Source organism: Rousettus aegyptiacus, unplaced genomic scaffold, assembly GCF_014176215.1.
Source record: "Rousettus aegyptiacus isolate mRouAeg1 unplaced genomic scaffold, mRouAeg1.p scaffold_m13_p_9, whole genome shotgun sequence".
In the NCBI taxonomy this organism is placed as follows: Eukaryota; Metazoa; Chordata; class Mammalia; order Chiroptera; family Pteropodidae; genus Rousettus; species Rousettus aegyptiacus.
Genome location: NW_023416312.1, coordinates 104,946,881 through 104,964,522, shown reverse-complemented (window position 1 = coordinate 104,964,522; position 17,642 = coordinate 104,946,881). Strand labels below are relative to the sequence as shown.

General features: G+C 47.1%; 1 protein-coding gene, 1 non-coding gene and 1 pseudogene across 3 annotated transcripts in view; 1 reads left to right on the top strand and 2 right to left on the bottom strand.

Moving 5' to 3' along the window:
- OGT (O-linked N-acetylglucosamine (GlcNAc) transferase) overlaps positions 1-14,118 on the bottom strand; it is a 38,891-nt gene extending 24,773 nt beyond the window's left edge. Inside the window, exons 1-5 of one of the 2 annotated variants that reach the window (XM_016151059.2) lie at positions 13,852-14,118; positions 11,004-11,184; positions 9,925-10,168; positions 3,943-4,011; positions 413-529 (exon numbers count right to left, since the gene is read on the bottom strand). In XM_016151059.2, the coding sequence (XP_016006545.1) occupies positions 413-529; positions 3,943-4,011; positions 9,925-10,168; positions 11,004-11,184; positions 13,852-13,888 (648 nt within the window). In that variant the 5' untranslated portion in view covers positions 13,889-14,118. The remainder of the gene's footprint in view (positions 1-412; positions 530-3,942; positions 4,012-9,924; positions 10,169-11,003; positions 11,185-13,851) is intronic. The other variant, XM_016151069.2, reaches the window with a different exon arrangement.
- LOC118608210 lies at positions 1,169-1,287 on the top strand (annotated as a pseudogene).
- On the bottom strand, positions 6,537-6,643 carry LOC118608135. Its single transcript, XR_004952933.1, has one exon. It is a non-coding gene; the product is annotated as a U6 spliceosomal RNA (small nuclear RNA).
- Positions 14,119-17,642: the final 3,524 nt, after the last annotated feature.

The following is a 17,642-nucleotide window of genomic DNA, read 5'->3' as shown; positions in this document are numbered from 1 at the left end:
CTGATGCTCCAGTCCCATCTTTAGCCAAGGGGAGCCTCTTCCAGTCGCCTCCTGAGTCCTTTCGACACAATCGAAGCAATATATCCGAACTTCCCTGCCTTCTGGTGTGACAAGCACTCCAGATTAATTCTGTACATTTCCTGTCCCACAGCTGGAATCAGCATTTTCACCCAGAAGCCTTTCCTCTTTACAGTAAGGCTGCTGTTTTAAGAATTTGTATTTACTCAAACACATTTTCAGTGCAAAACTGGAAACTACCATCTCATAGGCCATCAAGCAAATGCTGCAACAGTGTCAGAGAAACAGAGATACTATGTGACCAGTTAAGCAAAGGCCTATTACTTAGTTCTAGTAAAAACACCCTGCACGCATGAGCACTTTGTGAATACCAGTTATTAATTTAATGACTAACCTTTTCAAAGTGATGAATTGCAAGCCAAATTTCCCCTTGTGCATTGAAAACACAGCCAAGATTACTCCAAGCTACTGCAAAGTTCGGTTGCGTCTCAATTGCTTTCAAATAACATGCCTTGGGAGGGGTTAATGAAAGAAAATGGGAGGGGAAGGAGATAAAGGGAAAAGGGAAAATTTGTAAAGGGAAAAGAAGAAGATTGGGGGGGGGAGGAGAAGGTGATATCATTATTCCTTCTCTGACCAGCCAAAAGTGACCCTGCAGCATAGGCTCGCTTGCGCCAAAACTAATGCGCTGCCACAGCTGGCTGCTCCTGCGCCTGCGCCACCAGAACCCAAGTGCAAACCACCATGTTCAGTTCTGCCAACCGCTGAGCAACCCCTCCACCGGGACCTGTGGGGACGTGAGCTGCCTGCAGACCCTGCGCTAGACCTCTCTAGACCTCGTCTGGACACCCAAGGGCTCCTGCCATGTTTTCGAGTGACCTCTAGAGGGTGGCACCGACTGGCACGTTTGCCCACCCCCTTTTCCCAAAGGGCGTTCTCAGAGTTAACAGGCGTCCCTGGAAAAGAGGCTTCGCGACCAAATAATCGGGAAAACGGGACGCCGGCTTCTCCGCTCCCGGGCTTCCCTCGGCCGTCAAGGGGTCACGCGGGGTCCCCTGGACTCGGCCGACCGCGGGCCTCTTCCTCTCGGCTTTCCTTCGAATACCGGGAAACGCAGGCTGGGAAAAGCTGCTCTGAACAGCCACGACCCGTCTGCGGCCGCGCCGCCCTGCACGCGCCCGATCCCGTCCGGTCTCGGAAGCTAAGTAGGGTCGGGCCTGGCTCGTACTGGGATGGGAGACCGCCTGGGAAGACCGGGCGCCGTAGGCGCTTAAAAAAATAAAAAGAAAAATAGACCTACAGCCAGGATCCTCGCTAGCTTCAAAACTGTGCTACCGGGGAGAAGCGCGGCTTTCCGCCAAGTCGGACACAGAAGCCCGAGCCGGCATCGTGGCCGCCTCGCCGTGGCCGCCTCGCCATGCCCACCCCACCCGCCGCCCCGCCGAAACCTCACATGACAGGACTGCACCGAGGTTGAGGTCCCTGTAATGCGAGCGCAAACGTCGCCGGCGCGGCCTAACAGCGGCGCGCTGCGCTCTCGCTGCGAACTGCTGCGCTGCGGAGGGCGCGCCCCACGCAGCAAACGGCCAACCAGATCCACTAATCCACTAGACCGGCCCACAGAGAGCGCGTGTTCAATGCGATTCGCTGGCCTCCAGGCACGCCAACACCCAATTTTGTCCAAAAAGGCTACAGAACAGGACTGAGGGAGCCAGTCAGTCAGATTACTCATCTAGTCGACCGTTCACAGGGGTCATTCGCACGCGCGGCGCGTTAACGCTGCGCAGCCTTTGCGCTACTGCAGGGTCACCGCGCGTCATCAGAAGAGCAGAACGCTGCAATCCAAACAAAGAAGAAAAAGGAAAAAAATGAACAACGAGAAGAGTTAGAAGCTTTACTAGTAAATTATCTCTAATAATTTTAATATCAATTAACTTTTACTTATCTGACAGAATTGTGGCTATAGTATAAAACATTCTCTTACATAACTTGCTCGTAAATAAAATTATTTTAAGCTGTTTCTGAAGCCACAAGACAGAAGATTCAGGCATGGAGGCAAATGGTTTTGCTGTGGCAGTTACAAACCCGTTACCATATTTGTCATCATGTGACTTTGCGGCGCGTTCCTTGCTGGAAGAGGAGGAGCTGTGTGTCTGCCCTAGATCCAGGCCTCGAGCTCCCTTCAGCGAGGCACCTTACGCATGGAATAGGAGGTTTCACCCACCTGAAACCTTCTAAATACAATATCAATGGTGAAAAACCAAAAACAAGAGAGAAAATAAAAACAAGATCATTAGTAAAAGTTCAACAAAGCAATTGAAATTCTTTGGATGTCTATTACATATGGGAATGAGGACAGTCTCAAGTCTGTAACATGGGAACATGCAGAAGGGAGAGGGTTAATCGGGGCTATTGCATACAGCAGGGGGTGCTGGAAGAAAGGCTCTGCGTTTTCCACAAACAACTTAATTTTGCTTCCATCTACTAGGAACACGCTGGCTTGAATTTTCAAATGCACTGATTACAAAAGAAAGACATTGCATTTCACTCAAGAGTCTTTTCTTGTTCACTAGGTTCTCACAAAAACAGAATCACATTTTTCAAACTAGGTGTCTCCAGAGCTCTGAAATAAAGAGGTCAGCAACCTAAGGCAGGCGCAAGGTCTCAGCCTAAACCGATCTCTAAAGCTGCGGTGAAGTGCAATTCATGTTAGCTGTCCGCTTGTGGGTGACAATTAATAGGAGCTTATCAAATATTTGTTCGATAAATTACCAATTGGCGTTGTCGGCGAAGATGGAAATCAATCACAATTCGTTAGCTGGAAACCTACGTAAGGTTAATCCAAGGTGTCAGCAGAATTTATGAGCTATGCACTTAAAACTAGTGCCTTTTAACACGAGACGGTGCTGAAAAGCCTTCTCCCTCCCTGGCCGAAGCAAACAGACAGCTACGCTGCGCATACACTCCACGCATGAGCATGCGCGTGGGGCTCAGAGCAACAGGTGGGAGTTTCAGAAGCATTCTGGTTTCTCCCCACTCCTCACCCCTGCAGCGCGGTTGCGTAAGGTGGCTTGTAACAAGACAATTTCATTTATAAATTTAATTTAAAATTATACCGAAAGCTTTAATAACCCAACCTGGCGTTCAAATTCATTATTTGGAAACACAGAATGCTAAAAGCCACCTTTCCACTTCGGCAAGTTTTCTTTCGATCAGTCCATTTCCCAAACAAACCAGCTTTGTCCTTTTTTTTTTTTAAAGGAGGTGGGGTGGGGAGGAGTAAAAGAAGGAAGTGAAGAAGAAAAGAAGGCAGACAACTAGGACTGGAAAAAGAGGAAAAAGGAACTAGGGGAGGGAGCGGGGACAAGAGGGGGCAGGATGTTCCAATTATTAATTTGCAATCATTTCAACAGCCTTTCTTCCACTGTAAAGGGGTGAGGAAGATGAAGGGAGGAAGGTTAAACAAGAGTTTAAATGCCAGTATTACAGGGTAACATTTGGATGAAATTCTTCTCCACTTACAAGCCACAAAGGACTTAGAAGAGCAGCATTTTCAATGGCACCTGCATCTTACAGGAGTCTTGAGCCAAATCACAGGCGCTCTGCTTGTCACCAGCAGGCAAGCCTCAGATTTGAAGGAATGTTATTTATTCCCACATAAGATCATGTCGGAGCCCTTTGTTACAAAGATGATCTAGCTCAGCAGAAAGGCTCCAAAATGTTCAGGTTCTTGCTTTACCCCCAGATTGAGAACAGATATGCCAAAGCCTGGCCCTGCTCTAGTCTGAGGCGATTCGTGCCGTCAGCTTTCCTCGGTTTCATAGGACTGTTTTGTGAAGATAGCTCAATGAAGAGTTGAAGACTTGGCAAAAAGTACACGTTTTCGTAACACTGACGTTTAAATGTGTTCTATCAAACACCTACCTTGGCTTCTTCCAAGCGACCCAGGGCTTTGAGCAGGTTCCCCAGGTCACTGCGAACACAGTACAAATCCTGGAAATCCAGAGACACTGGCATTAATTATACTCTTTCTCGACTCAAAGTATCCTGATAGTTATTTATGCATATAGCTCCCTGTCATTTTACTGTCAACCGAAGACACCGCATGACAAATGTAACTACAGAAGCGCAATCCCTCATCCTCCATTCCAAATTCCAAAAAGTTCCAAAAACTCATGTGATGACTAAGCCTGACCTGAACTGGCACGCAGTGATTTCTAGAATTTATTGATCCCACTTAGTGTAACTACGCATACCTTTTGCTGTAGAAATGTGTTTTCTACTGGAAGGTGCTGCTCCAGGCCCACCGAGAGTTTTAAGGAGAGTACCATCATCTTTCTAAAACCCTAAAAATTCTGAATTTTAAAAAGTATTTGATCCCAACAGGTTCAGACGAAAGAACATGGGCCTTACTTTAGCTTCTCCTCTCCCCAAATGCCAACCGTGCTTTAACAAGAAGGGATCAAATATTTGTTCAACAATTTTGTTCAAAGTTCTGATGAATCACTCCCATATCAAGGGCCAAAAATTTTCCATAGTGGAAAAAAGGAACTAGCCATGATTGGCTGTCAGCAAACCTGCCCTTCGACTGCCTAGCATATTTAGAAACCCTGACTTCGTCTCACTGCTAGAAGGATTACCGTCCCAGCAAAGCTCCAGTCCTGGCACCTGCCACGAGATTACTCATTAGTATTAAGTGCCATTAGAGTTGAGTGGGTGAATAATGAAAAGCAGTTGACTCTGCTTTTTATTAGCAGCACAATTGTGTTGCTAGTCATCTGACTCACCAGTACGTTCATCAGTATGAAAGGCACGTCGTCAGGACAGGGAGCTTAAATTTTTATATGTCCTTGTTTGCCTTTGTCAGTCAAATCAGTCAACAAGCAGAGACAATGGCAATAGGGAGGAGGCTTATTCCAAACTGTTACCCGCGTGGAAGAGCCTTAAGTTAAGCCCTAGAAAGGGAAATTTTGTCAACTGTGCCGAAGTATCATCGTACATATTCTTCGACATGCACCTGTACTATGGTTTCCAGAATTGGGTAATTTTACTCATAAACGGCTTTTGGGATTGTATGTTATCATCCATCGGGTGACCCAAAAGTCAGCCGGCAAAGAACCGGTTGCCACAGAACACTCCATGGTCGGCCCGATCTGGCTGTCTATGAAGCAATGACTGGAGTTTTGGGAAAGAATGGCTGTCTCCAGTGACCTCAAGCACAAAAAGCTAGTACTACCTCCCAAAACTTTATAGATACCATTAATCTTATCGTAGACTTATCTCCTCTAATAAGTCTAAGCACTTTTTAACCCTATTTATACTCTCAGAAGTAATGAATTCTATAATCTTGCTATCTACTTTATATGATTTTTCCCCCTCAAACTTTAAGGGTTACCCTTGCCGTTTTGGCAGACTATGACTAAACAAACCAATCTGTTCCTACGAGCTCCTTCTACTTACTACACGTGATTACTGTGGTTATACAGAGCTTTGGACTTTTACCAATTCCTATCTTTTCTGAGCCATGATAATCAGAAGGCTTGTAATAATTCTCCAACAATGACCCTAATAGGCTATCCATCATAGCCGACTATTGCATAATTTTACCCTCTAGTTTCTATAAACTCTCGGATAAATGCCATCCAAATCATGACAGGTTATCTATATTTAGTTATAGCATCTAGATCCATAATACAGCATACTAAATCAAGTTAACACAATGACAGCAGTTAAAAATAGATAATTTTCCAGATCACTATAAGATATCCAACAAGCAGTTTTAGAATAAGGTAAAACATATCTTATTTTAAATGTAACAGTGAAATCCAATTCTCCCGCCTGGGGTTCCAAACCTTTATGCATGAACAGCTAATTTCTAGAAAATTCAAGGATACCTCTATTCTCCCAAAAGTTCAAAACCTAAGACAGATATTTGCTCTGCTTTATTTGTCAAAACAAAACCACGTCTGCTAAGGGAATCGCACTCCTCACACGCAGCCCATCCTATCCATTCCCTTTTACGGAAACCTTTATTCAACTCAGGAAGATGCCTGGGACTGCAGAGGAGAGAAATTCATAGAGCCCATAACCAAGAGGGGATTACAGTGTACGTGGAAAGACAAGGTACATACATATTAAATGCCACACAGTGGTAAAGAATTTGAGAGAGGTTCATTAACTCAAGAAAGAAATTTAAGCTGGGCCATAAAGGATGAGTAGGATTTTTTTTTCCTCAATTACAGCTGACGTTTGGTATTATTTTATATTAGTTTCAGGTGTATAGCATAGTGGTTAGACATTTATATAATTTACGAAGTGATCCCCCCCATGAATCTTGATCCCCCCCATGAGTCTAGTAACCACCTGCCACAACACAGTTATTACAATGTTACTGACTACATTCCATATGCTGTACTCCACCTCCCCGTGCCTATTTTGTAACTGCCAATTTGTACTTCTTAATCCCTTCCCCTTTTTCACCCGGCTCCCCACCCCCCTCCCATCTGGCGACCGTCAGTTTGTTCTCTGACCGCTTCACGAATTTGCGTGTCATCCTTGTGCAGGGGCCATGCTAATCATCTCTGTACCGTTACCATTTCAGTGTATGTGCTGCCACAGCCAGCACGAGTAGGACTTTAACAGACAAAGGAGGACAGCATTGTAGACCACGGAAAAAGAGTATGAACAAAAGTAAGGAGACAGAAATGAGTAAGAATTTCTGTACAAGCGCCCCTCCTAAGATAGCGTCCATTTCCTGCACATCCTCCTAGAGCCCCCCCCCCCATACATGCACACGTACACATGACGTCAAACCAGGTTGATAAAAACCTAGTTTTCAACTGCCTCTCAAATTCAATTCAAACTCCTCAGCCGCTCCATTCTTTCTAAATCTTCCCATTGACTCCGCTCTACTACACTCACTTCTTGTCACTACTTGACTCAAGCACTTCAGCCAAGGAAGTCTACATGCTATTTACCTTCCTCCAGAATGCTTAGGTTCTAAGCACCCACTCAAGAAAATCTCCTGATTAATACTCTCCAACAATAATCATCCAAGGCGCTTCCACCTTTATCTTTGATGGGTCAGGTCCTATCTCATATTATAATCCGCGACTTGTTCCCAACCCATCTCCCCAATTCCTAACAAAGCGCTGTGCGCGCGATAAGCACTCCAACATTTAAATGTGACATCTGCACGGCAAACTTAAACAGCAGAGCGGAATAGGAGTGTAGGGCTTTCTACAGTGTAGCTATACGAACGAGGCCTGTGACAGTAACAACGTGACGATGACATGTTACGGCCACGCTGCCAGCAGCTCTCAGTGCTACTCATCCACTGTCAAAGCAGGAGCAGTGATTCGACAACCAATAGAAACAGCTCCTTAGAGCAGCTCAGCATTACAGCCGTTTCACAGAAGGCAATTTTACACATAATTCATAAAAGGGATGGCTGAGTATGGGCGACCCTCGTGAGCCGTCACGTGGAAGATGGCCAGCTACAACGGCACCTCCAAATACAAAGGACTAAAATTTTAGTAACATTATTAAATCATTCAACATTGCAAAAGACAACTGGGAATGGAAAAATACAAAACGGCTCTCTCTCTCTTTAAAGTCATTTCTATAATCAAGTCACAAAGTAACTTCTAAAGTGACACACCATTAACCTAAAAAGGTAAACACTGCTGAAAACAGGTTACCAAGAAAACTACCGCAACGTTTCACTTTTTCACTGCTGCAAAACCAAAATAATCTGGGTTTCTTTAAATATTTTTCAGAGAATGCCAAATACGTCCGAGTCAGGCCAACAAGGGCACAATTTAAGAAGATTCTGCCAGTACTGAACTGACAAAGGCATTGGACAGTAAGCGTAAATCTCGTTAAGACTAGCTCCCCTGAAATAATGCATGATCACTGCGGTGTATTTAGGGGAAATCAAGGCAGTGTGCAAATCTCTTTTTTCATTCTTGCTGGTAAAAACAGAGAAAATAAAGCAGCACCTTCTACTAGCAGAAACAGAACCAGATGGGACTGCATAGCTGTTGAGTGCCTTCGAAGGGCAGTCCCATGATTCATTTTCGAACTCTCTCACTTCTCTGGTAGGGCAGAACGATAAGCTTCCTGTGAACAGCTTACATATTGAAAAGCATGGTTCCTCTCCCAGTTCAGTTTTCTCTTCTCACGACACTCCTACGGCTTGGTATGCTGTGAGCAGCAGAGACTGCTCTGCTACGCATGTAGGCAACTGGAAACCTGAGCCAAGGGGATCAGAGTTCAAGATGTTAGGGCCACAGCTGTGTAAGAGGGCACACGCGAGCTCACACTCGGTCGAGAAGGGAAGGGTGGTGAAACCAGCCCTGATTAATAAAGGGAAAGAACTTACGGGGTGCACAAGCGACCCCTGAGCCTTAGCAAGGACAGGGTCCAAGCCCCAGAGGCTGCGCATCCGAGAAGGTTCTCTAAAACCTTCGATGGGGAACTAGCCAGATAGTAGTACCATGAGGAAAATTACAAAATGTCACTCGAATTTACACACACGGGCATCGAGTAGCTCCGAAAGGCTACATAAGTGGTTTCATTGGCTGCCTCCAAGAAGTAACTGGGAGACTTGACACTGTATCCATACAAACAACAATGCATAGACCAATTTTTAATTTTAAACTGTCAGGATTAACTGCTCAACTAAGCTCCAGTCTCCTGAGCTGTAGAACAGGGACGAAGGGCGAGCGGGACATCAGCTACGGTTTCCAAGCTGTGCTCAAGCGCTCTGCCTTCGGGGTGGGCGCCCCGGCACGTCATCACCCCCTTTTCATCTTTTTTTCTCCCTTCAATGTTTGCTTTCAAGATACCCAGGCTCAGGTTTTTACAGTTCCCTTTGGCATTACTAGCTCTGAGATCCCAAGAAAATTACATAACCCCCGAGTCTTTTTTTTTACTTGGTAAAATGGAAAATACCACCTATTTTGAACGATCATTGTGAGCATTAAGACCAGCGTCTGACGTCTGAAGCAACTGGCACAGTGAGCAGAGTAAACTCGATAAATGGCAGCTGCGACGGTTCCTTATTAACCACTTCCAGGGGTGTTGCAAAGCTAAACGTTGACAGCATAAGCTTGAAAATGCATTCTCAAATTCTCTTCTGGATGCCTTCGATCCGTCTCTTTATCACTTACCTCTTAAATTTATCCCTATCTTCTTTCCCTAACTACATCAAAAGCTCTGAGGGCAAGTCTTATTCTTTTTGTGTGTCTTTCAGAGACCCTAACACAGTGTAAACTTTCTGTCTGCCAGCTGGGCCTCACTTATTCCCCTAGAAAACATCAGCAATTTAAATGTGCTTAAGAACTAATCAAAACAATAATTTAAGTAGTAATCAAAAGCCTGGTGTGGATACTATCGCCTCAACTCTAACACTTCTAATTATGCGTAAAGAAACGAGAACAGGATACAAAGGATCGAATTTTGCATCCTAGTTTTCCCATCACTGATCCATATACTGGCATCTTGTTTTAACTATTTTATATTACAGATTAAAGGCCTTTTATCCCCTTTTCCTTGAAAACCAATGAACTGTTTGCAAACACCTATCAGAATTTATCCAAATGTAATCAAGAGAAACAATCGTGTGTTCCATGCTTTTACAGGCATTATAAAGCAGACATAGTTTCTTGCAATAAGGATCACTTCATTGTTTTCTAATATAATTTGCTAGATAAAAACAAAATTTAAAGAAAATGTTTAAAACATGACAGAGCCCCAGTCAAAGCAATTTCCCCATTTTAAGCAGACAGACATTTCTAAACTCCAGACTTCGTTCCATGCAAAAATCTACTCGAGCGTCTGAAGTAACAATGTCTTTCCAGGCTTTTGTGAAGGGAAAATAACAACCATTAAAATTTTACTCACAGGATTGTACTGAAGAGCAGAGACGTAAGCTTGTACTGCCCCTTCCATGTCACCTGCGGCTACCAACGCAGCGGCCAGGTTAATGTAACCATCGATGAAATCCGGTTTGAGACGCAGCGCATGCCGGTAGTGCTCAATGGCCTCCTGCAACTGTCCTCTTTCCTTGTACACATTCCCCAAATTCGAATAGGCTTCTGCCAGAAGGGGATTCTGCTTAATTGCCAGAGTGCTAAAGTGAGCAGATCTGGAAAAGGCGAAAAGCGTTGAAGGATGGGTGTGGCGTGGCAGAGGAAGAAGGTATGGCCCCTATGCAACTGTTTCTGAAGGCCTGCGCTATCATTAGTTATGCAAGGATCGAATCACCTTTTAACCAGCGCACAGGGAAAACTTTGGAAATCAAAGGTTTTCAAAAGTGGGGATATCCCAGATTTCCATCCAACTGAAACGCTCTTGTTCCTTGTAGGACAAAATTCTTACTAGACTCTCATTACCAAACTGCCACATGGTAAAAAAAAATCATGACCAGTAAGACCAAGAATGAAAATGCCATGTGCTGCGAGTCTCATTTTGCGTTTGTTAAGACTTAATGACACACATATTTAAATGTGTAAGTCAGTCAGAAAGACGAGTTATTAAAAAGGATAAGAACACAGATTCTTCCCTTGGGGTGATTTCGACTGAGTAGCCGGAAGCGGCATGCCATAACGACTTAGTGATGGCCTTTGCAACTTGCACCTCGTACCACAGCACATACACTGCCATTTCTGAGTATTCCATCCCTCGAGATATCACATCTTACAAAGGTGAGACTGGATGCTCAGATGCGTACTAAGAAAGCAGCGGACGAAGGTGGAAAAATCTAGAAAAGGTTCCCAGTCATACTGATAATATAACTGCCACCACCAAAGAAGGGAGAACTGGCAGCTGAGCATATCACAAGTGGACCAGAGAGCAGGTGTGTGTTGGTGGCTCAGTTGAAACCCAGGACTGGAAGTTTTCAAGTTCAAATATTTAAGTGTCATTTTTCAAGCTCAGCACCCAGAGGCAGCAGTCACCAGTAGGTATCCCACATCTCCTACCTGTCCAGCCTTCGACACTGGAAGTGTATAGATGACAGTAATAAAAGCACACCAGTATTGTCTGGCTCTTGTCTCCAGAGCTGCATGCAGTGTCTCTCAGCTGCCTCAAAATCTCCTGCCTGATATTCTCGATGTGCCAACTCAGCTAACCCTTGGAAGGAAAGCATACGTTTCGTTGGTTCTGGAGAATCATCAAAACATTTGAGGGAAGGAGGGGGGGGAAAACAAAAAGTTAGAAATGCAAACAAAAAAATGTAAAAATATGGTCTATTCAACTTAAAGATGAAAACGCTTGAAACTATGTAAAGCACTAGAGTGTTCTGCACGTTTTTTATACCCCCAAGTTAACACCAGGTGCAGAATTGGCATTTTTAGAATTCACCCACTGCCTTGCCTTTCCCAGACCTAGGTAGAAATATTTGCTTCTAAAAAAGATAACATTTTACAAGCACGAATACCATTTATTTTTAAATGATAAATCAGAGATTTTAACGATTGTTCCTTTATAATTACCATACGGAGACAAAATATAAAACGTGATCTGCATGGTCACAAAGGTTTAATAACGTCAGAATAACCCAATGGGAAACTAAGAACTTGCCCCATGCTTTTGGTTGGATTTGTGGACATACTGGTAACAATGTCTCTTGACTTGGGCAGGGAAACCAGATGTGGTTTGCAACTCTTAAAATTATGCTGATGTTTTTGTATTTCACACAGAGTAATTTGTTTTCATTAAGGACAAAGCTAAGTAATAAGCCTAAGGGAAAAGAACTCAGAGTCAAGGTGCTATTTTTAAAGTGGCTGATAAACAAGACGAATTCATCTGTCAAGGGCCAATATGTTTAAAGGGGTCAGCAAACATTTTAAACAAACACCCAAGGTTATATTGCTCCTCTACCATCTAAAACTCGCAATGAGACCAAATTGGGTAAATCCCACCTACGCTGGTTGAACACCAGCATTTTCCAAAGAGCTGACAGAGACTAAAGGATTAAGCCACAGCAAAGGACTCAAATAAACCAAGCAGTTACTACCTATGACTGATGATTTTTCAAAAGGATGGGAAAATGCTAAAATCTAAAACCGTTTGATAAAGCGAAACAAGGAATAATAAATGAAAGCACTTTGCTGTGTCTAAGTGACTTAATTCACATACATAAAGATAAAGGGGATGGCTAAAGCCCACCGAGGGGAAAAACACAAACTGGCCGAGTCTCAAGAGTAATACTTTAACTTAAGCAATGATACATTACTGGAAACCACGTGCAAATGATTTAAATTCTACCAAGGTCACAGTAACCAGCGCAAATTTGAGCGAGCTTCCTTAGAGCTGGCAAATGACCTGCATACTGGGGAAAGCAAAGTAAATTTCCTGAACAGAAGGCACAGCTGACCACTAACAGGGGCAGAAACACTTGTATCCAAATCTGGGAGAGGTTATCTGTCTCAAAGAAACTAGAAATTCCGTTTTAGAAAAGTCTCTAGAACTTCCTAAGTCCTTATTTTAAGCACATTACTTTATCAACTTTCCAAAGCCACTTATCTATTTTAACACTTGAAATGCCAACTTCCTCAAATAAACAAGAAGACATACAAAAGGGAAAGCTAGCGCAAAGCTTCAATCTTTAAAAACGCCGAGGGAGGGAGGGGAGCGCTAATTGCTAGTCCCTCGAATGCAGTGGTCGATAAGATATGACTGAAGATTCGCTTATTGCACAATGTCCAGACAGTAAAACGCCTGACAGGTCTCCGCGGAGAAACAGCGACCGAAAAAAAACCTCTCGGGAACCCTTAGAGCGGCGGCCCAATGCCCCCCGCGCCAGAAGCTTCGATAGGGAAAGGCAGCTGAAGGACGCCCCTATAATTTGGTCGTTCTCTTATTTTTAGCATCAAATGCTGTCGACTGAACTGCCGAAAAGGGCAACCGCCTTGAACTTGTGCAGCCACACTCCAGTTGCTTTACAAACTCTTCAAGCGGGGATGGAAACTTAAAAAAAACACGCCCTATGGATAAAGAGATACTGAGCCCAGGGATGGGGATGCGGATGGGGGCCCCGGCGGCGGCGGCGGCGGAGCACGGGGGCAGGTCGCACAAAGCGGGCATCGGGCCGGCGGGGTGGTCAGCGCCGGCGCTGGTCCGCGAGCGGAGGACGCGGAGCGCGCGGCTGGCAGCGAGGGGCAGGGTGTGGTTCCCAGCGGGAGGGGCGGGTGAGCCCCGGGCCGGGGGATCCGCGAGGGCAAAAGGGCCCCCTGGAAATTTCCGATCGCCCACGAGGGCCGCGGCTCCAGCGCACGGGCACCGGGCGGGTGCTGGCCAGCGGGGTGCGGCTCGCCGTCCTCGGGCAGAGGTGACTTGGAGCACGCCGGGGAGCGTCTGCTCATCCCCGGGTGGCGCAAAGTGAGGGTGTGATCACATCGGAATGGCACTGTGCCCCGGGCCAGCAGAGGACCACGTCGGGCCGAGGGGAAAGGGCCGGGGGGCGGCCGCAGAGGGGTGGCCAGCTGCATTCGGGGACAAAACGGGAGCGAAGGCAAGCGAAGGGCAGGGATGCCAGCGCAGCCCACTGCGCGACAGCAAGCGCGCACGTGTGGCAGAAGCGTCCCGAGGCAGGGGATCACTAGGACATCACTGGGACTCAAAAGCAAGAAAGGGAGCCAAGGAAGAGGAAACGATTGCGGAGTGGACGCCGGTAGAGAAGCCCATGAGATGCCGGTAGACGGCGAAAGGCTCAGCAGTGCCACTGATGTCATGGGGATGGCTGGAGGGGAGGAAGGGAGCGCTGAGAGGCAGGGACGGCGCAAGACCCCAACGGGGCATCTACCAACGTAGAACAGACACCGGTACCTGTGCTGTCGGCCACGTTGCCCACGGAAGACGCCATCTGGAGCTTCTTGAGGGAGGGCGAGAAGGGGGTGATTGGGTCCCGCTGCCGCCACTACTGGCAAGAGTGTTTCTGGAGGTAGTAGTGAAAGGCAGCAGCCGTACCAGTGCTTTGGCACTTTCGAGTGGCGACAGCAGGTACAGGCTTCGAGTCTTAGGAACTCTGGTTAGCCAGATACCTCTCACGGTCTTGAAATGGCGGCGGCGGCTCCTCGGCCGAAACAACACGGGCCGGAACTACTTTCTGTTACAATCGAGTACCAGCGCGGAAGGAGCGCGGAAGCGACGCCACCGCAAAATGACTCTAATCAAAGTCACCAGCTTTGGGTAACCTTCCGCGCGGGCCCATTGCGACAAACATGATTGTGGCAAGAGCGCATGCGACTCACCCTGTCAACCCAGCTCACGGTCAGGGCACTGTCTGGGGTGACAGGATCTAACTTTTGTTAAGAGCGAGGCGGGGGGTCAGGAAGGAAGGTATACATTAGACGGATACATTTTTTGTCCAAGTGCTGGGGTCTTCGCCGAGAATGTAACTGTTAGCATAAACACGAAAGCGTCAACAAAAGTTTCAGCAACTGTATTCGTATGAAAACCAGTGGTTACAACGCTGATGGGTTCTCAGGAAGTCACTTTGAAATGGTTGTATTTCAAAGACTAAACTGTTCGAAACGATGGCGGAGAACGTTCTAACTTGCACGCCTAATTCCAACTCCAGGCATCGATTTAAGCACTCAGATGAAAAAGACCGATCCTTTGACAGGGCCAAACGAGCCCAAACATTTCAGATTTTGGCCACAAAGCCCGAAACTTGAAAAGCATTTTAGGTATTCACATAGTTCGGCCCTCGGTATTAGCGCAAACGCTTTTTAACTCAAGGACAGGCTGGGAATTTGCACTTCAAAGGCAGCCGTAAAAAATGTGAAAGGCGATTCAAATTCGTCTAAATGCATGACTTTTTTTCTGACTTATGACTTCACTTCCATCAAATAGCTTTGCGAGTCGTCACGATCGGTGATTTCATTTACTCAAGGCGGTGCAACGGCGAGATGAATTCACTCGCAGCCCGTCTGTATAAACCACACCTCTAGGTTGAGTCTGAATCGCCTCCACTTCCTTGAATAAATCAGCTTTTCTGATCCTTCTGTAGTTTCGAGTCCGCCGTGCATTTTGTACGTCGGTATTAATTTATCCCTCATCTCTTGTTCCGAAAAGGTTTACCGTAGCTCGCCACATCGGTGAGAAATTATCATAAACCAATGGAAGCAACAAGTGAGATCTCTCAGAGTCTTTTTTATTTCAAAAAGCCCTTGATCTAAAAAAAAAAACAAGTCAAGTGATTTTCTCCAAAAAGTTTCTACTACCTTAGCCATTTGTCCGCCTTAACAAAAAACCCAAGTCCTTAATTTCTGCTTCCGTTTCTTTGAGACAGTTCGTGAACTGTTAATTACGGAGACGCACCCTGAGAAAATTCGTAATGCTCATCATTTCTTCCATCACGTGCACCTCACAAACTCCCATGCAAATCGCCCAACCTCTTCTCTTAATTTGATTTAACTGGTAAAACCTGCATCCCTCCGCCCCCGCACATGTGCCCCCATCTGTAGTGAATAAACTCAGCTTTGCAGCTCGTAGAACGGACTTTATCGGTTGCCACTGGCAGCTGCTTAGGCCTTACTGATCACCCGGTGCTAGCTGGTTTGGTAGAACTCTTTTTGTTGGAAAACGCCAGGTCAGGCTTCCAGTCAGGCAGGCGATTTGGCACATGGATACCTTGGTCTCACCTTGTGGTCCTTAATCCCGAGGGAAGAATCAGGGGACGTTATGGTACATTTTGCTGCCGTAAAAACCTGGATGATGAGGCTGACAGCGGTTTAATAAGGAAAAGTCCCTGTCGGAGTCTTAAGACCCGCCCCCCACCCCAGTCCAGGTACCGTGCGGGATTAGCACGTGCAGCGTTTAGTTTGCAGGAGTTACTCATGCGACAAACGCTGTTCTTTGGCGGGTCAAGTAACCCTTCCATCTCTCCATGCAAGGGACTGTGGGCGCCAGAAAAATCAAGGGGACCTTTGCCCTCAAGAAACTTGAGACCCAATTAGGTACAGACAGAAAGGCACTGGAGCATAAAACAGAAGAGTATTGTTTATGTGATGAAATTCATTATTGTCTATAAATATCTGGAGAGGGAGGAGTGACTTCAGGCTAGAGGAGGGTGAGGAAGAAGGCCTCGCCTGGGCATCGAAGGAGATGCTTTTGTGTGTTCTCTTTAACGCTGATTTCTAGAGGCGGGGGGAGTGTCCCCCCCTTTTACTGCAGCAATTCCAAATTCAGAATCATCTGCAAGAAATCAGTCGCTTCTACAACGCCGATCCCAAACTTTGTCACCCTGCCAACACCATCAGTGGTGTATTCGTTTGCTGTTACTGTACAACAATGTATCGCAAATTTAGCGATGAAAACAGCAGACACTTGGCAAGAGTCGCTGCGCGCTGGGCGAGCGAGCGAGCGGAGACACGCTCTGGCCGCCGCCGCCGCCGCCGCTGCCGGTGGAAAATGGCTCCGAAGGTTAAACGACGCTGGGAGAACGCGTGCGTGCAGCAGCGCGGGCTCCGCGGATGTCCGCGGCTACCGTCCCCGGGAGCCCGAGCGCCCTGGCGGGGAGAGCAGCCATAACGAAGGCGACCAGTCTTCAAACCTCCAGACACCTTCGAGCCTGGAGAAAAGTAGAAAAGAAAGGGATTTCATGGCAGTCCCGACACCCGTCACCCGCCTGTGAGTTTGGGAGCCTCGACTCCTTATTTGGTAGCGGCTCCGGGGGAGGCAGGGCAGCTGTGACATCAACAGTCGAGATGAAAAAGGGTGCAATAATACATCAAAGGGTGAGAGTCTAACGGGGCATTTCAAAGGCGGCTTCTGCAGAACAAAAGCAGGAAGGCCGGGGACACAGCCTCCGCGCGCCCTGCCGGGGGGTGACAGCCTTCCTCTCCCGCCGCGCCTCGGCCTCAGAGACGGCGCAGCCCGCAGCCCGGCAAGGGCCGCTTCTGTCGCAGCCAGCACATGCGCCCAACCCCTCGGCCTCTTGACCTGCAACCTGGGGAGACGCGCCTCAAAATGGAGGAGGCGAGAGTCGAAGGCTTGGTTCGTTCTTCCAATGCGAGCCCAGCCCGGAATGACGTTGGAAAGGGCTGTCGCCGTCTCCAGCCTGGGACCTCGTGTGGAGCGTCTCGGGGTGGGGACCTGTGTCTTCAGCTCAGTGAACGTGGGCGGCGGTCCCCGCACGTCCGCAGACCGCCTTGCGGGCTCTGGGGCCCAGGCGAGGGGTGTGTCGCGGGGAGAGTCGCCCCGCTCGGCTCTGGACGGCTTCTGCCGTGGCGCTTTCTCCGGTTCGTTCTCCAGTGGCAGAGAACTCTCTCTCCCCAAACAGTAATCTGGTAGACCGGGACCTAGCTATTACCCCAGCGATCTTTCTGGGTCAATGAATGGCCTGTCCCGGGGCACCACAGGCGTCACATTGCAGAGCCCAACGCTGAGTCACGATGATGTCCCTGCACGCTCGCCATTGCCATCTCCAACGCAGAATATTCGAATCCGAAGGGGCTTCCGCGGGCTCACCAGCACGGATGCCACGTGGCTGAAACTCTCTCCTCGTTTACATTCTGATCCTGAGCGGCTGCTGGAGTGGCAAGACTTTATGACTCAATGGAAAGTAGTGGTCTGGGGGTTGTGACCAGCCTTACAGAGGAACTGAAAAAAAA